Source organism: Chelonoidis abingdonii, chromosome 18 (assembly GCF_003597395.2).
Source record: "Chelonoidis abingdonii isolate Lonesome George chromosome 18, CheloAbing_2.0, whole genome shotgun sequence".
NCBI lineage: Eukaryota > Metazoa > Chordata > Testudines > Testudinidae > Chelonoidis > Chelonoidis abingdonii.
The window spans coordinates 6,095,081-6,120,673 of NC_133786.1; the positions used below are offsets into that span (position 1 = coordinate 6,095,081).

The 25,593-nt window shown below is 44.7% G+C and overlaps 1 protein-coding gene across 3 annotated transcripts in view; it reads left to right on the forward strand.

Moving 5' to 3' along the window:
* Nucleotides 1–25,593, forward strand: part of FLI1 (Fli-1 proto-oncogene, ETS transcription factor) — a 116,424-nt gene that overhangs the window by 69,835 nt on the left and 20,996 nt on the right. For all 3 annotated transcript variants that reach the window (XM_032772003.2, XM_032772004.2, XM_032772005.2), the window contains 3 exons: nt 4,346–4,500; nt 8,484–8,687; nt 18,478–18,546. In XM_032772003.2, the coding sequence (XP_032627894.1) occupies nt 4,346–4,500; nt 8,484–8,687; nt 18,478–18,546 (428 nt within the window). The remainder of the gene's footprint in view (nt 1–4,345; nt 4,501–8,483; nt 8,688–18,477; nt 18,547–25,593) is intronic.

Sequence of the window (25,593 nt, forward strand, 5' to 3'; positions counted from 1 at the left end):
TATACCTGCCCCTGGAAACTTCCACTACATGCATCTGATGAAGTGGATATTCACCCATGAAAGCTCATGCTCCAAAACGTCTGTTAGTCTATAAGGTGCCACAGGATTCTTTGCTGCTTTTACATAATCCCAAACCTTCCCTCCAGGGCAGGATTTGGGGAGCCCCAGTCAGTGATGTTTAAGAACATAAGAACAACCATACTGGGTCAGACCAAAGGTCCATCTAGCCCAGTATCCCGTCTTCCAACAGTGGCCAAAGCGAGGTGCTTCAAAGGGAATGAACAGAACAGGTAATCATCAAGTGATTCAAAGTGATATTTGGATGCCCATTTAGTGTGAAAGTGTTAGTTACATTAATTCCAAGTCAGCACATTCATTTAAGGATGTCCCAGTAATCTGGGCCACTACAGGAGGGGAAGGAGAAGGAAAGATGAGTAACAGGGAGGAGAGGAGAGAAGAGACAAAAGGCCATAGTGTGGGGAGAGGAATAAAAAAGAAGATGAAAGAAGTAGGAACAGGAGAGATGGGAGAAGAGATAAGAGGGAAGAGGAAAGGAAGAGGAAAAAGTGGAAATCTCCTGCTGAGTGAGTTTCCGAAATCACTGGAATCCCTTATGCTAATTCAAACTCAAGCTCAGGGTGATTCCTAGACAGAGGCCCTGATACAGTGGTTGCTTTGTTTCCACATATCTGGGGCTCTGGTTGAGGTTGCACAGAGTAGCTCTTTGTCAATGCCAGGCTAGCTGCTTGTCTGCTTTGGGTAGGCCAGCCTAACCCTTCCCAAAACACTGAGCTCCCGATGTCCTCTTGGAAGGAGCAGAAATCGAATGTTGCTGTTGGATGAAGGGTGTTGGGATCTGCACAGCCCCATGCTCTTTGAGTTCCCTCCTTCCATAGTGAGTGTCCGTAAAAGAACTCCTACAAATGGGCCTAGCTCCACTGACCTCAGCAGACCGATGCTGAGCTACACCTGCTCAGGGCATAGCCCAGAACATCCATTCTGGATTGTGTAGCCACTGGAAAACTTGAAGCCCCAGACTCTGGGAACAACTGAGAAGCAACCCAGCATCTGAAATAGAATCACATAAACAATTCTGAATTATGAACAAATTGATAAAATAAAAATCTAAGTCTGCTCATGGGTAATTAATGAATGAAGGATGGGGCTGTGATAGGTGAATAAACTATTCACTGTGAATGGCTCTCCCGCTTCTCTCCTGCACTGTAGTTATTCTACTGCATTCCTCTTTGCGTAGCCTGCAGCTACACCACCTTCTGCTGGGATTCTTTCAAATTCCCTGTCCTAGAAAAGGCCAGGCTGGGACTATACTTGGAGGGAGACCGTCACGGGAAATCCAGGTGTAGTAAATGTGATTTGGTTGGGGAGCGCTGGGTCGGTCATTGAGCTAATGTCCAGCCTAGTGTTCGGGGGTGCTGTGCAGCGAGTGGTGATTAAAGTAAGGTCCTGCCCACTTATAATCATTAAAGAATTCATGGCATTTTTCTCAAAAGACGGGTTGTTTACATTCTCCTGCCAAACACCAGCTTGGGAAAATGCATAGCTTCTACCAACAATGCCCCCCAGTGCTGGACTTTTGGCTGGGGAAGAGGTCTGTGCTTGTCAGTTGCAAAATCATAATGAAAATGCTTTGGAGCCATCTTACAACATTGTCATCATTATTAATGGGTAAGCTGGTATACAGCACCATTGCCATGCATGGTATGTTGCAGAGAGAATAAAGAAACCCTCCCTCCTCTATGGAGCGTATAGCATAAGTAGGAGTGTTGGTTTACTCTATTAAAAAGCACGTGAGTGTGTTTATATCTAATGCGGATTGGATTCTGAGAGATTCACAGGAGCAAATCTGGGAGGGAGAGAGATGAACACACATATATGTATATGTTATTGCCCTATTATCTGCAAGAGAAAAGCTCAAGTCAGAGGAATGTTTCCCAAGGGAAAAGCAGTACAGAACAGTAGGGTTTGGGTCAGTCCATTACAGGGATACTGGCCAACCAGACAGCACTGTGATGGATGCAGTGTAAGAAGTAAAGTAGATCCCAGGGTGAAATCCTGACTCTGCTGCAATCAATGACAGTCAGGATTTCACCTGACATCGAAACTTCCTCAGATCTGGGAGTGCAAAGATCCTGGGGTTTGGATCAGACCCATCAAATGGGCCATTAAAGTCTGAGCTGAAAGGTCCAGTTGCTGAAATAAGTGAAACTGCCTCAACAACCATTGAAGCTGATGGGAGTGGAGGCTGCCAGGCACCTCCTAGAGACCATCAGCGCTGTACAGGATTGAGTCCTAAAGCTCAAGCATGGATGCTATTATTTCCCCTAGTCTCCTCCAAACAGGACTGTTCTTGCTCCCAGTACATGGAGCATTTAACACCTGACACCAAGCATTTCTGCAGCAAGTGGGAAGTGCTCAGACTCTCTGAAAAGCCTGACGTCTCAGCAGTTGCTAAGACTCTGCTCCGGCTGCCATGGGACATTAAACCTTCAGCAGTTTGCTTCTCCGAAGGTGGATTTTGGTTCTCTGCCTGGAAAAACAGTAGGCGAAATAGTAAAACCTTAAACTCAAACATGTGTAAGTTATACATCTTATTTCCATTTTCAAGCCACATTCCCCCAGCAAGACATGAGGAAAAAATTATCATCTGCCTTAGACTCTCTCAGTGGCGTATTTATCTCCCAGCCATGAGCACTGGTCTTCAGTAATTCCCCCACCCTCCATTAGATTCAGAAACAAACTCATTTACTGTTCTATATTGGAAAATCCTCCCAACTAGCTCCCAGGATGGGATGAAAGCACTGGCATATTCTTTACTCTGCAGTGAGTAACTTCCACCCAAAGCACTTCTTTGCTTGTTTCTTTGCACTATTGGCAAAGAGGCAGGATGGTCATGTGGTTAAGTCCCTGGACGGGGATCCGGGTTCAACCCTTGCTTCAGCCACACACTTAAGCCCAGATTTATAAAGGTATTTAAGCATTGCTGTGCTCAAAGCCTTGCTGTTTTAGAAGCCTCAATCTCATTTTCAACAGTGACTTAGGCAACCCTAAAAGCCATCGACTGTCAGTGGGATTTTGGCTCCAAAGTGCCTAAATTCTTTTTGAAATTGAGACTTATGTTCATAAATCAGTTAGGCACTGCAACCCTGAGCACTTTTAAATACCTTTAAAAATCTAGGCCTTAATCTCACTGTGCCTCAATTCCCCATCTGTAAACGGATGGCAACTCCCTTGTCTCTATTTACATTGTGAACTCGTCAGCCAGGGACTTCCTCTTACTGCAGATATGTGGTGGCTGCCATCCCTGACACACCAAGAATTAAACTGGGGAATCTACAGCATGAGCTACTGCAGTGCAGGCTTCTTGCTAGTGGCTGTAATGGACAGATATCCTCTGCGGATCAGCACAGAAGTGGACCAGCAGCACACATTTGCCAGTGGGTTACATGGGCAGGACAATGATGCCCGAATCTCTAGGCACTGCAATAATATAAATGATCATTATCACATTTTTATTATCTTCCTGGGAGCATTCTGTAGCTCCATGTTTCCAGTATGGACATTCTGTGGCCTTTAATAATGAAATGGGGAGGGAGTGTTTTATTTCTTATTATTTATATTGCAGTGGTGCTTACAGGTATTAGTCAAAGATTAAAGCCCTGTGCTAGGTGCTGGAGCGACATACAGTAAAAAAAACAGCCCAAAACCAACCAAACCAACAACAGTCAGTTCTTGTCTCCCACGAGTTGACCATCTAGGCTATGACACTGCACAACTGGCGGGTTAGACAAACCAGTTGAGGGCTGCTAACACCAAGTTGCATCTGGTCTATTGCAGATGCTAATGCGATATCAGGCAATGCAGGCTGTCTCCAGTAGGGGTAATGCAATGTGTCATTGGCTAGAGATCACTGCTTCACATGAAGGGAGGAGGGGAAGACTTTCATAGGGAGGCAGCGTGGCCAGTGGCTAGAGGACTGGGAGGCCAGGCTATTGGGATCACAACTTTGCCACTGATTTATTATGCGATCTTGAGCAAGGCACTTGGAGCTTGATTTTTCAAAGGTGCTAAGCATCTGCAGCTGCCACTGATGTCAGCTGGAATTTGGGGTGCTCACCCGTGTGCCTGAGTTTATCCTTCTGTTTAATAGATTAATAATTAACACACTCCCACTGTGAGGTTTCTGGTGTGTAGATTACCTGGGATTGTCATATGATAGGCAATATAGAAGTGCAAGGTACCCTCTAGACGCTCCCCCTGTTTCTAACCTACAACTTGCTCCCTTTCTACTCCACCCTAACCCTAACCCCAACCTTTCCCGTTTCAGGGAGTCGCCGGTAGACTGCAGCGTTAACAAATGCAGCAAACTAGTGGGCTCAGGGACGGAGTCCAACCCAATGAGTTACAGCACCTACATGGATGAAAAGAATGGCCCTCCCCCAAACATGACCACCAACGAGAGGAGAGTCATCGTCCCAGCAGGTACGGTCAGCATCACAATATTTGGGTTCTAAATTCTTTCCGCCATTGTCCATCTTTGATTTGACAGGGAGGGTGTGGGAGAGTTATCTGTTCTCTGCTGAGTTCTCTGTATTAATAGCCATATAAAGCTAAGCAAAAATCAGGGCTACTCAGAGGGAGCGACAAGTGGGGCAATTTCCCCAAAGCCCCAGAGGGGCTCCCACGAGAATATAGTATTCTATAGTATTGCAACTCTTTTTATGGAAGGGGTCCCCGAAATTGCTTTGCCCCAGGCCCCCTGAATCTTCTGGGTGGCCCTGGAAAAATCAGGCTTTCCGTCCTGTGGGGAACTCCAGTATTTTGTTTCTGAGTCTAGAACCAATGTGATTCCCATGATGCACCACATTGCTTAGTCAGAGGGGAAACTATGGTGTATCATGGGTGATGTAGTCTGGCCAGGGTGCCCAGCTCATAAAATTGAATGGGGACCTGAAATACTGATCTAAATCTCCCATGATCCTCCATAGCACCGTAGGCAGATGCACTTTATTGTAGAGCTGACTAAAAATGAAATAGTTTGCTTTGATATTTCCAATGACAAATCATAAAATTTCAGTATTTTCTATCAAAAAACTTTTTGCTGGAAAATTCCCAAGCAGCTGTGTGGCCTTATACAATATCTGATGGTACCTATCCAAATGTAACAGGGCACATGAAATCCATTCAGATGATCAGGGATTTGGGAATCACTGCTGTGGGGAACCTGCAGAATTTACACTTGGAAGGTGAGGGCATCTTTCCCCTACAAAATTTGGAAACTCTCTGTGTATAAGCACTTTAGCATAGGAAATTCCCAATGAAGGAAACTGTATGAGTGAAGTTGTCACCCCATTGATGTCACTATCAAAACTTCCATTGACTTCAGTGGGACCAGGATTCCCCCTACGTTCTGAAGGATGCAGCTAGTGAACTATTCATAGATTCATAGATTCCAAGACGAAAAGGGACCATTGTGATAATCTAGTCTGACCTCCTGTGTAACACAGGCCACAGGACTTCTCTGAGTTAGTTCCATCACAATCTTTAGTCAATTGTTCCAATGGTTAATTATCCTCACTGATTAAAAAAAAAATTGCATCTTGTTTCTAATCTGAATTTGTCTAGCTTCAATTTCCAGCCTCTGGATCTTGTTATACCTTTTCCTGCTAGTCTGAAGAGTCCATTATCAATTTTTTGTTCCCCATGCACATACTGATAAACTGTGATCAAGTCATCCCCTAACCTTCTCTTTGTTAAGCTAAACAGATTGAGCTACTGGAGTCTATCACTGTAAGGCATGTTCCCCAATTCTTTAAGCATTCTCGTGGCTCTTCTCTGAACTCTATCCAATTTATCGGCAGAAAGAGGTGTATTTGTCAAATTTAGCTCTGTTTTCAGTTCATGAACTGATCGTGAACAGATGACAATTCCAATGCATTTGTTTACCATTTGGAATAAGGACAAAATGCTTGAACTGAATGCAGTAAGAGAGGGGAAGCCAATACAAGATTGACCCCCGTGCTCAAGGTCCTGTTTAAGCCCAGTTAGGCCTCTGCATGGGGTGAATTTTACCCTCAGAAAGGCGAATGACCTAAGTAGAATGACGGAAAAGGACATGTTTTCAGCATCAACTTAGACTGGAGGGAAGAGGAGGCTGCAGGAGCTGAGAAGGGAGAATTATAGAGCCCATCACCATGCTATCTGTGCATTACATAAAGGTGAACAAAGGCCTTAGCAGTGAGGATGAAATGGAAAGGAAGGATTTTAGAAGCCTTAGAGGAAGAAGTAGTTTAATGTCGTCTCCTCCTTTGGGAGGAAAGTGAAAGTGGGGAATTGTCACTTTCAGGCCTCCACGAATCAAAACCAAGAGAACCTTGCGAAAACAGCAGGCCTTTGTCAATCAGGAATAAACTAGATGGCTAGTTAATCACTGGCCCAGATCTCCGTTTGGAAAAGACTTGGCCTAATTCATCCAAGAAGTGCATTTGGAAGCGCTTAGTACAATCCAGAGTTAATATTTATAGCGCGCTGTAGTGGAAAGAAGCAAGAATACTGTTACCTAAGAGCTGACACAGCAATGATAGTAAACTCTAGCCAATGTGCTATGAAGGCAGCTTTTCAGGGACTTTTTGGCATTGAAGCTTGATGTGTTTAATAGGGCCAGAAAGGCCAGAATAGGTGATGTATGACCCAAAGGAACTCTCCAGAATCGTCTCCCAACATTGTTAATGAACATGCCTGAGATTTAGAAAAATGTTTCAGGGATTCTGTCAGCTCGACCTGGGCCCTAAATCTTGGGATCTTACGAAACTAACTAACTAAACATTCCTCTTCAATATTTACAACCAAAAGGCCAACTTTCTCCAGAATTTGAAAGTGAAATGACAAGAAACTGGATGGAAACAGAAGTGCAGCTGATCAGAGTATTTTCATTCCCTAAACTCAGAGGAAATGCAAAAAGTAAATTAACAGTGAAGGATAGTAACTTATATGGTTAAAATTCAGTTTTAAAGAGCTCAGGTGCTATTAGGAAATAGATAAGTAAATCTCACAATGTATTTTTAGTATTTTCTGGAGTGATTTTCCATTGCCATTTCACTCTGGTATGAAGCAGCCCTGAAACCCAGCAGATGCAGCCCCTAGATGATGCCCTCTGTATAAGGGGATGCTTGAGTGGCATGGGCTGCCAGCCAGTCCCATCCCCCCAAGATATGCTAAACAACCAGCCATGATTTGTGCCCCACATCTCTGGATATTCTAGTGCTGGAGGGACCAGAAATTGAATTGGCAGGAAACTGTGATGCTGGATACTTCCAGTCTCATCAAAAGCAGGAATTGCCAGCTGAGACGTGATCATGCAATCAAGTTCTAGTCTATAGCCTAACTCTGCCAAAGTTCTTGAGTGTTTGAATAAAGTCCCTTATGGAGAGAGGTGCCAGATGTAAAGATAGGCACAGATCCAAAATTCCAGGTGATAGGACCCAGAGCCTTGGCACAGACCACTCCCAAAATTCTAGTAATTTTGCAAGAGAACCTAATTTGTGGCTCAAATTTCCACATGAGGGAATATGAGAAATACAACACAGGAAGAATCTGACAGTGGAGATAGGCTCTGAAAATGATTCTGTATAAACGGTATCAAGACTTGGCATACTTAATTCTCTCTGGGACTTTCTGATCCAACCCATCATCTTAAAACTCAAAGGATGATTTCCTTTTGTAACTGCCACGCAGCGAACTCTCGACATGGGTGCTGACACCTCCAGTTGAATGCCATCCATCTCTTCCATCGTTGCTATTAATAACAATTTTGCAACTGGACCTTCATTGACAATTGACAATGATGCATGAGACAGTATAGAATCCAGCTCACCTTCCTTGGTTTTGCAAGGCTAATGGGGTTGAAAACTTGTGTTTGTCAGCTGAGTCAGCTAACGTGACTCAGAGATACATGGTTAACAGAGCTGTTTAGGCAAGAATTTTTTAGATTCCCTTTGCTGCCCATAATAACGACCCTTCTCAAAGTTTAAAAGGCCATCTGTTAGGAGTTTGTAATGCTCTCAGGACAGGCTGGGTGACTTCCATATCCCTGCTATAGCTGTGCAGCTTAAAGGCACCTGACAGTGTGACAAGGACATCTCTTCAAAGAGGTGAGTCATAAATAAGCTACTACAGAGGTGGCCGGGGAGATAGTGCATCTGAATGCAAACCAAGTGAGTTGGATGCTACTCCTGGCTCTGCTACTGATTCATTATCTCACTAGGGGTGAGTCCCTTGCTGTCCTGTACCTCAGTTTCCCCATGTATAAAGCAGAGTTAATTATACTTTCCCAGCTTTGAGATGTGTAGATAAAATGTGCTCTATTGCTAGTATTATTAGGGGACTAACTGACTGATAGCGTGACACTCCTGTGACAGGCTGTCCCTTTGGGCACAGTATTTACCAGCTGTCTCTTCTTCTGCCAGATCCCACCTTGTGGACCCAGGAACACGTGCGCCAGTGGCTGGAGTGGGCTATAAAGGAGTATGGATTAATGGAGATTGACACATCCCTCTTCCAGAACATGGATGGCAAGGAACTGTGCAAAATGAACAAAGAAGATTTCCTCCGAGCCACCTCCCTTTACAACACGGAAGTTCTGTTGTCTCACCTCAGTTACCTCAGGGAAAGTAAGTATCCCTCTGATACTGGTGCAATGTTTACTTGTGAGGGGGAGGGAAACAGGCTGTGGTGAGTTTTGAACATCTCACGCTGCACTTGGATGATAAACGGAGGTGAAGAGGAAGAGAGAGGAGAAAGGGAAAGAGTGAAGAAAAGAGAGAGAGAGAGGAAAAAGAGGAACAAAAGGGAGTGAAAGGCAAATCAAATCTAACCTCATGAAATATTGTTTGACACTAGCCAAAATTAGCCTCTGGAACTCTCTGCCTCAAATTATCATTGAGGGGAAGAACTTAGTAGGAGTCAACAAAGACCTGCATATTTATATAGATAATAGGAATATCCATGGCTATATGGTAAAAAAAAACATTACAGACTCTCTTCAGTGACTAAGCCAACTGCTAAGTGATGGAGAGATTATTCCATAATTTTCCATTTCGGAGTTCTTACACCTTCCTCCAAAGAAACTGGTGTGCACCACCATCAAAGATAGGATATTGAACTGGCTCTGAGCCAGGCTGGCAAGTCCTCTGTACCTCTGGATCAGTCTGGGAATTTGTTGAAGGAGGAGAAAATATGAGAGAGACGTTTGCTGACTATGGCTGCTCAAAATCCGGCATGGTGTGAATAACCCTGTGTTCAAAGGTAGCAGAATTTTGTTAAACCTCTTTGGTCCTGTCCCCCAGAGCACCGCCTTACCCCAGCAGGGCCTGGGAGGGCCTGCTCTTCTTTTAATAACCCATTTTGCTTTAGTAAGCTCCTGCAGTGGGCTACCAAACAAGGTTAGTGACTAGCCTGATGGACTACTCTTTGAAAAGAGCTATAGCCTTATCCACAGAGTACGGGTGATCCAGTGGTGAGCCCAGTAGGCTGGGACTTGGGAGACTTTGGTTCAAGTCCCTCCTCTGCTGCAGATTTCTTATAGGACCCTAAGCAAATCCCTTGGTACTCTCTGCTTGTAAAATAGGGATAATAACACTTCCCTTTGTAAGGCTGTTAGACCCCAGTTGGTGGGTGGGATCAAAGCTGGGACCTCTGAAGCTAAATGCATGAGCTAAAAGCCATGTGGCTGTTGGCTAAGGCTGTGGAGCAGACTCACTAATCTCTTTCTAAGTGGCCTTAGGGCCACTTAATGGGACAGAGCACCACACCCAAGAGATGTGTGGGTTACAACTACATCCTGGAAGTGTCCTGAGGATAAATACATTGTGAGGAGCTCAGATGTGATGATAAGAGAGGCCTTATAAGTAGATAGATCCTACATGACTCCAGCTCATCAATTTTCTTTTCTATCCACTGCATTTGCATTCCTTTTTTCTGCCCCCAACTTCATCCTTCCAGGGCTCAGAGGGTTATGACTTTGATTGGAACAGTTTTCACGGGATTGTAAAAACTGAGAAATGAAAGGTTGTTCCTGATCAGTTTTCTATATGCCGCACAGCAAGGTGTGGGAGACTGACAAGTGTGTATTTTCTTACAAATGGATAGTGTATAACTTTTATAATCTACAGAGAGCTGGAGATGTTTCCCGTCTGGCCAGTGCAACAACACAGTGAGGCAAGACAGTCAGATATTTAGGATGGAATTTTCAAAAGCATTCAGCATTGGTCTAACTCTGCTCCCACTGAAAACAATGGGAGTTTTACCACTGACAGGAGAGGGAGCAGAGTTAGACCAGTGCAAAGCCCACCCATATTTTGTAAGATGAGCTAAGATGAGCTGAATGAATAATTTACAACAAATAACTGAACTGATGGATTTGAACTCCCGCCCCTGGCCACCACCCATAGCTGGATGGTCACAAAATAATCAGATTTATCCCATATCATTTGCAAATTTCTTCAGGATATGGTTGTTGGTCCACATAACATTCCAAGGGTGAATGTCACAAATGAATATACAAATCACTCTGACACTTACATAACAAATTTGTACCTATTTAACTAAAAGGAGTGATTTTTCCATGTGCTCCCCCATCTATCTGTCTGTATCTATCTGTTGTCTCATGTTTTATACTTCGATTGTAATCTCCTGGGGTAAGGGACTTTTTGTCCTGTGTTTGTACAGCACCTAGCACAATGGTGTGCTGGTCCATGGCTAGGGCGCCTTGCCACTAGGAAAATTGAAAAATGATTATTTAAAACCTATTTACTGAAATTGACACCACTTGTGTATGTAGACAAGGCCCGACTCAAGGGAGCAGTGCGAATTGCACATTTCGCTAGCAGATAAATGATTTTCAATTCTGGTAGGCTGAATATTTGCATGAAACATTCACTTTTTTTGAGCATTGGAAAAGCTTGAGCCTTCACAGAAAGTGACCATGAAAAAGTCATGCATGCTTCTAAATCATCATTTGTTGCTGAATTTGAGCAGGTAAATATCTTTCCTGTATTGCCCCAGCTCCAATTAGGAACCCTCTCCCACCTCCATTCATAGGTAAAGGGCACACATAGGAGATGGGCCAATGAAAAACTGTAGGCATCTTTTCCATGCTCTTTTGTTGTTTACAGGCTATGTTGGGCCAAGTTAAGCCCTGTGTAAATAGGTGCAACTCTCAATTATTTCAGCAGGAATTGCAATCTTTTTACACCAAAACTATACTGTAAAACAATAGTTGTGTGTATAGAGCTGCAGTACCAGAATTGTGTGCAACTAACAACAATCCAGGTCAACCTACCTTAGTTTGGAGTTTAAATCCAGAATTTGGGCCAAATTCTAAGAGGTTTCCAAGCTTTCTGGAAAGACTGGCTGAATCAGGGTTCATGGGTTGAAAGCAAACATTTCATTACTGCCACCTGCTCTGTGGATAAATAGAAGATTCCCTTCCCCAGAGACAGCAGCCTGGCACTTTGCAAGGGCATGAAATTAACTTTATAATAAATATACTTGTCCCATCCTTGGTACATAGACTCTTAGACTCTTTGGGTCTAAGAAAATTGAAGGTGATAGATTAGATTAGATTAGATTAGATAGAAGGTGTGTGCACACACACACCCTTACATTTGTGTGTGCCCTTTACACACACACACACATATATATACATATATATATATATATAAATATATATATATATATATATGCAATCTCCATAGACCCAGAGAGCCACTATTCAGCAAGGATAGGACAGGCATTAGACTGCAGTAAAGTGTCTTTGACATTCTGTCAAAGTGTCTTGCTGTTTCATTACAACTCAAACAGAAGACACTTTTATCAAGAGAAGTTGCTTCAATCAGTACAAAGAAGCAGCTGCCCTTAATGATTTTGAAAATAAAATAAAAAGAATAGGCTATTCTAAGTATTCCATTATGACATGATAGCCGTAGTGATGTGTATTATGAAACCCCCAGATATCTAACCCCAGACCCGAACACTCCAAACTAGGGAAGAGTTGGATCCCTCTTTGAGCTGCACAGTTAGCACCTATTTCTGTAATGGACTGAGCCATGTGATGCCCTCCTATTACAGGCATGCTATGCAAGATTGTGAAAATAATATAAACATGGGGAAAAAAGCCCACATACACTAAAATTCCAGACAACGTTTCAGAATTCCAGAACAAACATTTTTTGAGACTGACATTTTTAGGAAATTCAGCTTCAAAGGTAATTTAAAAAAATATTTGTTTTCATTCTGTTCGGGACAAAACCAAATGGTCAGTTCCTACCTCTGTGACTAAATTTCCCAGTTAGTACTGAGCAAATCACTTCATCGCTCTGGGCCTCAGTTTCACCATCTGTAAAATAGAGATAAGACCTTTCTGCCTCCTTTGGTCTGTCTTGTCTATTTAAATGGCAGTCAAGCTGGGGCTATCTGTCTCTCATTAGATGTTTTTACAGTGCCTCCCACAATTGGGCCATGACCTCTACTGCAGCCTTTAAGGTGCTAACCATAATACAAATGAATAACAATCATAAAATATAATGTCCCAGCAGAAGAATAGATTAGATGAGCTCATCCCAATTAAACCAGTGCAAAGCTGAGTGACTCCATTGGAGAAAGAGTAGTCAGTAATTCCAGATTTACACTCCTATAACGGAGAGCAGACTCTAGCCCCAAGACTCCAGTCCATCTCTGGTTTTTGCACTCATACATTTTATCTAGTTCAGACCCATTGGCTTCTTTAGCCTTAGTTGGGCTGCTCTGCCAAAGCCATGCAAGCGTTGACCTTAAAGCAAGCTCCTGTGTGAGCGTAGGTCAGGCAGCCTGCTGAAGAGAATTCCTTTCCACGCAGCTGTTCCTATGTCTGCCTAATGACAGTCTGGTTTCTGGATTGCTGGGTAACTCCCTGGTGGAGTAACGCCTTCGCAGGGAGTTTATTGTTTTTCCAGACTGATTTCCAGCGGATGTTAGTGCTGAGTCTCTGAGCTCAGTGCCATGGGGAGATGGTCTTTTATTTTCCTTTTGTGGCCTTGTTTGTTTCGGAGACATCTGGCTGCATTACTGGGAGGGAGGGCAGAGGACACATGGTGGCAACAAAGTACAGGAGACTCCTGAGGAGTTGGAAGTCTATAGGCTAAAATATATCCCCCATTTGTGGGTGAAGGGGGTTATCTATCTATCACATTTACATGGCTCCCATCACTATAGTATCTGATCCCTCACAATCTTTCCTGCATTTATCCTCAGAACACTCTTGTGAGGCAGGGCAGTTCTATTATCCCCATTTTACAGATAGGACACCGAAGCACAGAGAAACTAAGTGACTTGCCCAAAGCCACACAGGAAGTCTGTGGTGAAGCATCTGAAGAAGTGGGCTGTAGCCCATGAAAGCTTATGCTCAAATAAATTTGTTAGTCTCTAAGGTGCCACAAGTACTTCTGTTCTTTTTGCGGATACAGACTAACATGGCTGCTACTCTGAAACTTGTGGTGAAGCAGGAAATTGAACCCAGGCCTCGGTTGTGCCCTAACCACTGGACCATCCTGCCTCTGCCCTCCTGCCCCCAGCCCCAGTGATCCCAGCAGAAATGAGCCACTGCTAAACCTGGAACTGGTTCGTCTATCCCTATTTGTCTGAGCCTACCCAAACTTTCACTGCTTTTCCCAAGGCATACACCATTCATTCCTCCGTAGAGATACTCTTTCCTTAAGCTTGCCTTGCAGCCTCTTGACTGGAAAGATAAAGTTTAGGACAAACCTATCACCATCCCCAACCCTTTCCCACTCCCCATTCTCCCCGCTTCAGTCTCCAGCCTGGACTGACCACTGTGCTGGTATCTTTCTCAAACACAGTCTGCCTGGTGAAGCCTCAGTATGCAGCCAGCCAGCTGTGGGAAGCAAGATTTGGATGTCTTTGTGCTATGTTTGGGATGAACTTCAAACGGACGGTCGCCTCCCATCCTTTCCTTCTGCAGTCACTGGGGGCAGGTCATGTGTGGTGTGTGCAAAAGAAAAGAGGCTGGAAAAAACAAAAACAAGCAGACTGTATTTAGGGGTAGTAGCAGAGGAGAAGTTTGTGGTTTTAACCCCATATTGAGGCCAAACAAAACTCTGGCTCCAAAGACAGAACCCTGGTCCTCCCGAGCAATCTGAAGACACCCAGAACCTTCAGAAAATCAGGGGGTTGCATCATTAGGGGAATGGGTACAACCCACTCTTGGGTGGGGGGATGCAAAGTCATTTCAGGTTCAGTCACGTTTGAGCCAGGCTGCTCCTGCGGCTACGACTCAGCAGAATTTTCTTCCCTTTAAGCAGGGATGGATTTGTGGATAAAAATCTCTCTGTCTCACACTCTCTCCATCTCCTCTTATTAAAAGAATACAGCTGTAAGCCCACCTCTCCCACATACAGCAAATGCTGTACAGTTCCTCTTGCACGATGGAGCATTTGCGGACAACCGCTGTAATACTCTAAGCCTTCATTGCTAAGACTCTGTCTAGGCGCAAACCCTGATGTCTTTACACAGTAGCAATTCTGCCCAAACTCCCGTTGACTAGGATAGGTGCTGACAGGGGTGAAAACGGAGCTCTCGGTCACAGTGTGAGTTTTGCTCAAGGATGAATGAAGTCAGGGCTGTGGGGGCTGGCCCTTTCTCTCTCCATCTGCCTCTCTCTGTCCAGATCTCTGTGTCACTGGCTTGTTCGCTCTTTCTTCTTCCTTCATTTAAGCCTCTAATAGGAACCACATTTTCTTTTTTGTGGCATTCCTACCAGAAACCTCAGACTGTTGGGCAAAGGTGAGAACTTTTAGCAAGTAAACTGAGGGAGGTTCCTTCCCTTCCAGCAGTTCAGCCTGCATTTTTGAGCATCAAGTAACTGCAGGTTGCTCTTACAAGCTCACCGAGTTCTATTCCCTCCCCGCCCACCTCCTCTGCTCCACCAGTCTGCTCAACCAGGCATTTGCAGTCTGTTTAGTCATAGAAAGCTGTGTTTCTGAATCGGCCAGCACTTCCCTGTCTGGCTGAGGCAAGCCATGTGGGGTTTTGCAGTCAGGACCTAGTTCAAATAAGCTTGCAAACGAAAGAGGGGTGGAGATGTTGAGCCGGTCCCTCCAGAGTGTTATGAAACAAATACTTGAACCACAAACCAACTCATATGAATATGAAAAAAGTAGCCAAAGCAATTGCATGCCTTCAACAGCAGCAAGAGGACATCGGTCTAATTTCCCTAGGTATATATACTACATCCTCCATTGTGGCGTCTGGACACCACATAGGAGACGCCCTGTACCAAGCTGCTTCCTTTCCCTTTCCCCCTCCTCATTCCAACTTGCCAAATTGTCCATCCATCACTCTTTAAAAGTTCCACTGTGTTATGCTTCATCTGGTAGCATCAAGCATCAGCTCAGGATGGAGGGGTCTACGTTTTACAGCTACGCAAGGCTGCCTTTCAACACCTCCAAACTGTATTCAGACGCTGGCTTGCAGAAGGCTAGAGTTTGGTTTGTGTTTGCGGTGCCGGGAATGCAGTGCTCATCTGGGCTGGCATTGCTGGTGCTACTGGTGTTTGGAGCCTACATCCTACCTAGCAGGAAGGCAAGACTCGCAACAAATGCCAGGGGGGTAATGCTGGTAAGGGTCTGGCTGGTGTGGGTAGGAGGGAGGTAGACGCTGCTTGTGCAGGGCTCAGTATTTAGACCCTGCTCAGTCAATGCTAGAGAGGTGCACCCCTGCCAGAATGTTTGCCACACTCCAGGTACAGCCATGTTCTAAATACATAGGACCAGGTGTCCCAGATTAAAGGGGTTCAAATCATTCATGAGCAGTGGAGAAGGTCGCCATGGGCACAGATGGTCTATCCACAACAGGGCAGGATTGCTCCCTGCATTAGGTCGCGTCATCAGCCCTCAGTGAGAGAGGTCCCGGTCCCATTAAGAATGTCACCCCTCACACATGCATACCCTCCTGAGTGGAGGCTCCTTCAGAGAGTTGCATTGAAAAGTGACCCCAGAAGCACATGCAGGGTAAATACCTGTAACGAGACGACCGTGAAATGCATATTACACGCTTGCCTTCAAGTGCTCCCACTGCGTCCACAGGAGTTCACGGGGGATGGGATCAGTGCTTAATTTGTGCCAGACTAGCCGAGCTGAGCCCCGGCACCTCTAGGTGTGGCAGTTCATTAGCCCTGGCACCTCTGGCCTTGCCACATCAGTATGAATGTAAAAAAATTGCTTGAGCTTCAGCACCTCTTTCCTTACAAATGAAGCACTGGACAGGGAAGAGGCCCGATCCCTCCCAGGGAGCCCACACATGTAGCCGACTTAAAGCATAAATCCTTCCCTCTGTGACGTGTTCTTTACCGTGGTACTTAATGCACGTCTATCTCAAATACATTTGCTTAGAGAAGGGACTGAGCAAAAGACCTGGGATCTGCACCAAACACCCAGATCCAAATCCCCTGAAACACTGGGACCCAGACCTGATGGTTGTAGCTGCCAATCCAAAATCTGGATGCGCACCCTGGAAGTGTTCAGATCCCACCTTCACAGTTCATGTCCATCTCCAATCTCAATGTGTGAAACAGGAATTGTTTCATAGCCAGAGATGGGGACAATCTGGTTTGGATAAAATAAGAGCTCCCTCCTCCTCCTTTATGACTATTTATGTTATAGTAGCTTCTGGAGGTGCTGTTGGCCTAAGTGCTGTACAACCATTTCTCTAATAATACCTAACTCTTAGATAACACTTTTTAATCAGTGGATGGGGAAACTGAGGCATAGAGCAATGAAGCAAAGTAACTTAGCCAAGTTCATCCTGCATGCCCCTGGCAAAGCTGGGGCTAGAATCCCAATATTTTGCAACACTACCTCCCGCACTGTAAGCCAATGTGACATTTGCAGGGGCATCAGTTTCAGGGCTGTGTTTTTAATATTTCTGCTGGAGGGAAGTGGGAGTCAAGAGCAGGACACGGAACAGGCATTGAGGACACCACTTGACACTGACTTGCTTTGTGACCTTGGGCAGATTACTTAGGGTATGTCTTCACTACCGGCCAGATCAGTGGGCAGCTTAGAGAATCCAGCAGGGATTGATTTATCGCATCTAGTCTAGATGTGATAAATCAATCCCCGTGCGCTCTCCCGTTGACTCCTGTACTCCAGCTCGGCGAGAGGCGCAGACAGAGTCGACGGGGGAGCGTCAGCTGTCGACTCACCGTAGTGAAGACACCGCGGTAAGTAGATCTAAGTAGGTCAACTTCAGGTATGTTATTCATGTAGCTGAAGTTGTGTAACTTAGATCGATTCCCCCTGCCCCCAGTGTAGACCCGGGCTTAGACTTTCCATGCCTTCATTTTGCCATCTGCAAAATGCCTAGAATACCACTGCTATGCACAGCGGCACTGAGAGGGTTAACTGACAGATGCATGCGAAATACTTAGAGATCCAGGCACAGCAGGTGCTGTAGGAAGTGCAAAGCAGGGATGGGTGGAACAGTGCGGGTAAAATAAAGAAGTGGCTGAACCTTCAGCTGAGATGGAAAGGACTGAAATCCTGACCCATTAGTGAGGTTACCAAACTGCCCATTCAATTTTCCACCCGTTATTGTTGCCTGCCAGCTCCAGCCAGGTCCGGTAACAGCAACACCAGAGAGATGCTACTACTGAGCCATGCCTAGACACTCTCTCTAGTTTACAGAGAGGGGTGACTTATCCCAGGTCACATGTTAAGGCCTGATCTACACTTCAGGTCAGGTCAACATAACCACATTGCTCAGGACTATAAAAAATCTACCCCCTGGGGAGCCAAAGCTATGTGGAGGGAAGAATGCTTCTGTCTGTTGCTCCCGTCGCTCGGGGAGGTGAAATTCTTACACCCATAGAACCCCACCCTTTCTGTCTACTCTACACGAAGGGGTCATGCCGACAGAACTACAGCAAAATCCACAGTATAGACATACCCCAGCATCAGGAAGCCCTGCCTAGCAGCCTCCTGCTCCACCGACTAGATACAGTCCCAAACCAGAGCTGATAAGGGACTAGACAATTTGCTGTGGATGGTGATTCAGGCACTTTCTCAGGAATAGATTTTGCACAAGCGTTCAGGGCCAGATTTTCAAGGCTCAGTGCCCACAGGCTGGGCCAGATTTCCCAGAGAACTCACCTCCCATTGAGACATCTCACTAATGGGTCGGATCCTCAGCCAAGTTCAGCATGCAGCAGCCCCTACTGTGATGTTTCCGGCAAGGGTTTCAGGAGAGCTCAGTGCCCCACATGCAACCGACATACTGAGCTCTTGGAAAATCTGGCCCCTAGTTCTGGGTGATGACATCTTCCCATCCCTCCCACCCCTTGGCTCTCCTCTGCCCTCGCGAAAATACGCTGAATTCACATCACTGTAACCCCCTTTGTTTGCCTTCCAGGTAGCTCATTGCTGGTCTACAACACTCCAACTCACACAGAGCCCTCCTCACGACTCGCGGCCAAAGAAGGTCAGTCTATTTTTTTCTCTCCCTCCCCCTTTCTTTTCTCTCTCTCTCGCACTCTTCCCCTTCCTCTTTCTCCAGCTCACCATCTCTTCCCTCCTCTCCCTCTTTTAAATCCAAAAAAGGATTCAGCTCAGAGCAGAGAAGATCTAAATGAACTGGTTGCTTATGTGCATTTCCCTGCACAGGACAGAGAGGCTCTGGGCCCAGATTCCCCTATGAATCCTTTCAGGGCACCGAGGTTTGCCTCCTTGCAGTTAGACAGTTCAGGCTTTCAGCCTCCATGAGTCACAGATGTCCCAAGATGCACCCTCAAGAGATATATTGCCACACAGCCTCCCCCAGTGGCTGCATGTTAACCCTCTATGGAGGCATGCAGCCACCCGGGGTAGATTGCTGCTGGCTGAATAACCGTCTAGACCTACGGGAAGCCTGCAGCAGGGGGTGGCTGCGTTTGCAGTGCTGATCCCAGATCCTGTGTTGAATTCGCTATAGCTGTAGGGGAAACTTACCAGCTGCTTTTCCCCCAGCACGGCTTAGTGGGACTTTGCGTTATTCTGCTCTGTATTCTGCAGTGGTTCAGTGTAAGATTCACATTTTGCTGTAAATCCACTCCACAGAGGTGTGACACCCACCCCCCAACTCACAATCCCTCATACAGCTCCTACGTCCTACATTATGCAATTCTATTTCCCCTAGAAAACACTCAGTCTAAATCCTAGCTTGACCCAGTGTTTACAGACCTAACCCCCTACACCTACACAAAAACAAGCACATGTTTCAAAGCCCTGGAGCTTGCACCAAGAACAGCGAGTTTGGCTTCAGAAGAATCCCGTGGTTTGAGCTAATAAATAGACATGTTTGGACAAAAGAGATCTGGGGGAGACTGGAAGACTCAGGGTAGTTACATTATTAATTATTTGTGCTATGGTAGGTCGTTGACGCCCCGGCCAGATTTGGGGCTGCGTTGTGCTAGGCGCTGTACAGACATATTGTCAAAGAGCTTACAATTAAAATAGATAGGAGAAAGGGGGAAAGTCCAAGCTCACGCAGCAGGGACAGGATTAGAATCCAGGGCAAGTTACCTTCTTTGTAAGGTACTTATCTGTCCCCTATTACTGGGGTATCACACACCTCTCTGTCTTCAATATATTTATAGCTTCATGTCCCTGTGAGCTAGGGCAGTACCGTTATCTCCATGGTATAGAGGAGAAGCTCAGGCTAATTGATTTGCTCCTGGGCATAGTAGGAGGCAGGACCAAGTACAGAGGGTTTCCTCTCTCCCAAGCAAATGGCCTGATCATTGGTCCATCCTACTTCTCTAGCTAGTACCATGCTGCAGACTATTGTAGTATTGCCAAGCCTAAGCATACAAAAATCTTGAAATGTGGCTTAAAAACCATGAGAGTTAACAAATAATATATTTTGGATCCTTTTTATTTGCCGTCTGGTTTTTGAGCCTTTAGGTTACAACCTAATCATGTTTTAAAGCTGTTCTCTGCAACTCTAAGGGGTAGAAATGTAGGGTTTTTTAAAAAAATGAAAGCAGAGATTCTCATTGTGTCACTTGACTCCAAGAGCTGGGGCTTAAGTAAAGAGAAACAAATATTGGACAACTCACAAGAGGTGACAACACTGTTATTGGAAATTCATATTTAATTATGTATATTACCCATATCCACATGGGGGAACTGATGCACAGAGAGGTCAAGTAACTTTCTCAAGGTCTCACAGTGAGCTACTGTCCGAACTGGAAGCAGAACTCAGGAATTCTAGCTCCCTGTCCCATACTTGGTAACCATGTGACACTTCTTCCCATGGCCCAGAAATAGAACCCAGGAGTCCTGTCTCCTTTTCTCCTACTGTAAGTGCTAGTAACGGTGTCCTGACTTCCAGTCCTCTGCCCTGACCACTAGAGGTGTGCCGCTACCCATGCTACTGTGGCTACATGGCTATTTATACTCGCACAAACTCACTGAGAGCTAGCACACGTGTATGCAAGCAGGGGGATCACACCCCTAGCTCATCAGGCGGGTGTAGCCCAAGATCACGAATTTAAAAAGCGGCTGCATGTGATGTCTAAAGAGGCTCCATTTGACTAGCTATGCTCTCTGAGCCAGCACTTCAGCACAGGCCTTTTTATGAGTGCACCATTGTGCATTTAACCTCAAACATCTGCCCTGGTCCCTAGTTTCAGAGAGAGGTGGATTAATGTTGCTGATTACAGGTGCTGCTTTTGTCCCAAATATAGTCACCCACTTGAGCTGCCTATTCCCTGGTGCCCCCTCCTCTTTGCTATCTCTGTATGAGCCAGTCGTCAGTTGATAAAACACGGCACATTACAGAGACAAAGCCAACCAGGCCTTTCTCCCACTCTTTTTCTACTCTAACAGTCATCTATTTAAAAATAATAAAAGCTTGGCTAGCTCCTGTTTGAATAAGAAAACACATAAGCACCCACTTGCCCACTATCCCCCCCATAAACACAAACAGACACACACACATCCAGGGTGGTATTCTTTCTGTCTGAGGCCAGGTGGTGTTGCTAAAAATAAAAGCAAGAGAGCGGGTATTTGGGCATGTTGGTTAAAGGGAGACCCTCCATGTAAAAATCACACTTCTCGCTGACTTCTTTTTTGCCTGCTATCATTGCAAGTCACACTTAAGATCACAGAAAAGAAAGGATATTAAAGGGAAAAATGAAAGGTGGGAGTTTCCATTTTTCCACCCCCAGTTTGTTCCTTAAGTGCATTTGACAGAGCTTCTAGTATTGTCAGTTTCACCATAGTTCGTTTCCCCTGTTAGTTGTGTGGCTCTTTCAGCGAGTACCAAGGAAGATAAAAACATTCTTGTTTAGTAGGAAAATGTGGCAGCAAAGCCATAGATATTAGCAGTGTTAGTACCTTACACTACTCTTATTGGTGTATTACAGCTGTACCAAGAGGTCTCAGCTGAGCTTTGGGCCCCATTGCATTTGTACTGTGCTGTCTCATAATATGAAACAGTCGCATTCCCAAAGAGTTTGCAATCTAAACAGAGGAGTCAAGACTCTGGGAATTATGATGTCTACATTGTACAGATGGGGACCTGGGGCACCAAGAGGTTAAGTAGTTGGCCCAAGGTTACACAAGAAATCTGTGGCAGAGATCAGAATTGAGCCCAAGTTGCCTATGCCTCAGGCTGGTTCTCAAATACAAGGCCTCTCTTGCTTCTTTTTAGCTCACTTTTTAAAATGCCAAGATACTAGACATCAAGTCAACACTTCCTTTGGCTGGGAAATGCTCAGGTTAAAAACCATCCATTTTTTTTCATGAAAATGTATTTTTCCTTCTCTATTCAACATCTCAAATGATTAAATATGAAGGAATTGTTTTAAAATCTAAGTTATGCTCTACCATTTAAGCTGTTCATTTATTTTCTGTCTTTCTCTTCTCTTTGAAAATGAAACAGACTTAGTCAGTTTCTTCTAGTCACTTTCACTTTGCAGCACAAGGCCGCAATGATTTGGATAGAGACCTTGCAGGGGAATGATTATTTGGCTTTGTTCCTACTGAATTTAAGTAATAAATCATCATCATCACAGAAGAATGTTGACTGGCCTTAGTTCTTTGTAAATCTGGTTTTTACAAAATCTAAACCAGGGTCCAGTTGTGGACTTTAATGTTGTTTCTTTGTGATTATTAAATTAAGAATGTATTTATTTGTTCAAAAGCTAGGATGGAATGATAAATCCTGAAGGCTGCATTGGTTTTCATTGGGTAATGTCCTCATGTTGTCGAATGAGCAATAAGTGGACACATCTGCCTCCACTTTCTCTGTCTGTCCTTGTTTCCTTTCTTCCAATCATTATTATAGCTGTTTGTATTCCATAGTGCCTAGAGATCCCCACCTAATATCAGGGCCCCATTTTGCTAGGTGCGGTACAGACACATAATAAGAGACCCCAATAAGCAAGACAGACAATGGGCGGTAGCCAGAAAGGGAAACAGAAGTACAGAGATGAAGGAAAACACACACACACACACACACACACACACACACACACACACACAGGGTGGTGCGGAGAGCTTGGGATGCAACCAAGATTACCTGTATCCCAGCCCATTACTTGCTTCACTGGACCACACTGCTTCTGTGTCTGTCATAGCATCACAGAAGAGACAGAGACAGAAAAGACCCTGTTAACTTCTTTGGTTAACCCCACTATATATTTCTTTGTGTGCTGTCTAGGAACTCACCTGGATAATGCAAAGGATCTATTTATTCAAGGTCAAATGCAAAACACATATCTGATGCATATTCTTACACAATATAATGCAAAATATATTCAATCCTTGTATCGTGTGTCTGGGAGCATTGGCCTACTGATGGTGTGGGCATCCCTTTTAAGGGCTGCCTATCACTAAACCAAACCCTTTGAAGAAGGGCTTTAGCCATTAACTAGCAAACAAAAATAGTCAATTTTCCATCAGGCTAAATGGACGGGTTGCAGGTGTCCTCTGCCTTAGATCCCTCTCCTAGAAAGCACGTACGCATGTGTTTAAGCACATGCTTAAAGTTAAGTACATGCATAAGTGCCTTTCAAAATTGGAGTTTCACATCGCTCAACTTTGTACTGTACTGTAAATGTGGAAGGCAGGTGCTCATGGCATATTCATTTTCTCCTCTGATTATTTAGGCTATGCTTACACGCAGCTGTGGGTAGACAGACACTGCTAGCTCTGCTCAGGCTAGCGTGCTAAAATAACAGTGTGGCCACAGTGCTATGGGCCACGACCTGGGCTAGCTACATGAGTACAAACCTGCCTGACCCACTGGGTACACACTTATGCATCTAGCCTCAGCCACTGTTATTTATAGCTCACTAGCTCCAGCAGAACTAACACGTGTCTGTCTGCCCAGCTGCTGCGTAGACATACCCTTAGGGTCTAAAGGACTCTGAACATTGAGTTTCTTTGCTCCTGAACCTCGTAAACGCTCAGATGTGCAGTATTTAGCATCATCGGTACAAATTGTCTTCAGCTGCCTTTGAGAAAGAAATTGCTCTAATGAGAATCATCAGGCTTTTTTGGCTGCAGAACAATTTTCTGGTAAATGAAATGAGGTTACTCTCCTTGCTAAATGGAATGGTTTGGGCCCATCTAGTGCTTTTCAGTGGAGGGGAAGTCTGTTTCTTTTTCCATGACTTAACTGTCTGGAGTGCTGGGTAGGATCGTGTAGATATCTGAGACACACGAGAAGAATCTGGGCGCGCATTAACTGCACACGTCCATGGTGACTCGAAACGACTTGGTAGCACAGTAACTCACTCCTTACAATGCTGTACCATTCAAATAGGGTTCTGCAGGGAAATGCAAAGTTTATGCATATATAAGTATGATTTAATCCCTAAGGGCTTAGCCCTGCAAAGTGCCCAGCATCTGACCATGATCCAGCAAAGCACATATTCCCCCCGAGGCCAATGGGTCTGTGCTTAAATATACGGGTGAGCCTAAGAACTGTGCTGCACTGGGACAGAGTGCTCAGCCCCTAGCAGGATTGAGCCCTTTCTTACCAAATGTGCAGAAGCATTTTGTGTGGATGTGCGAGATTCCGTGTGTGTGCGCGTAAGTAGTGTGTGTCTCGTGCGTGGTGGTGCACGTTTGTTAAGTTTTGCTCATATGTGTTAAGTTTTGCTCATAGGAATTAGGGTGGGTGTTTGTGGAGTACAGAGGTGATGCATGGGGGAACATAGGGAGCACGTGCCCCCCAGATTTCTGCCAGCATTTATATGTCCTATCCTGAACCCCACTGCATATCACCAGAACCTTTAAACTGTGCCCACTCCTCCATCAACAGTTCTGTGTTGGTTTGCTTGTAGAGAGCTGTGGATGTGAAGGTTTGGGTGGAAGGGGCCTGTTTGTGTGGTTGCAGGGTGTGGTGGATTGTGGTGCGTATTGTGTGTGTGTTTTAAAAATCAGGAGATCTTTCCCCTTCTCTCTCACTGTCTGCCCCATGCCAGCTTCATTCTCCCTTCCTTCCTTATCCCCAACCTACTGCAATATAATTGAGTTCTAATGATGTCCAACATTTGCAGATCTGGGTGCCTAAAGTAAGGCTCCTAAATCCATCCACCCAAGTAACCAGTATCCTTCCTTTTCTTCCAGCAAAAAAAGCTATTAATTTTTGCACCGTGTGCAATCTTATCGTCCAGCTGCCACTGAAGAAAGTTAGAGGGAAAGCAGATAAGACATGAACTAGAATTTCAAAGGAGCCCTAAATACCTTCTAGTTAGGTGCCTGAATATGGATTTAGGAGCCAAGCTTTAGGCATCTAGTCTAGATAATTAGAGCTAATGTGTCTGCTTGAGTTAGGTACATCTTTGTGTTTGTATGCAGAGTAGGGCTGTGCGTTCGTGTGAGCATGTGTTTGCTTGCATGGCATTCATGGTTGCATGTACGGGGTTATGAATAGGTGAGGTAGACATGGCTGCACATGTGCAGCAAAAGGCCATTTCATTCCATCAGGTAAGAGCTAGGGCTTGACGGAAATTGGGAGACTGAAAATCCCCCAAATGTACAGATATTTTGAAAACATTTTCATTTTTCAATTTTCTAAAAGAACTTAATTTTGAAAAATTTTTGGTGTGAAGTTTTTCAAAATTTCAGGTTTTTTTCTGTTTTTCAGTTTTGCAGCCAGAAAGCAGGGTGGAGAGGAATAAGAGGAAAAAGAAAAACAGGAGACACTGGAAAAATAGCTTTTTTATTTTCAGTGTTCATAAACAAATTGCTAAATTAAAAAAAAACCTAAAAATTCTCTGCTAATTTTTGTGTTCATAAACAAAGCCATTTTTTGACTAAGAAAAGGTTTTCATATGAAAAATATTAGCCAGCTCACGCAACCAGAGGTTCTTTTTTGTTTTTTATTTTTTGGTTTTTTATGTTGGTAACACTCCTTGTTTGTGTGGAAGGTTTTTGGACCACTTCAACTTTTACCTATGTCAGAGAATGTGCAGAGATAGCTCTGTGCCCTTTATTTGTCTCTGAGTGTGATGATTTTTGTTGATGCAGTTTG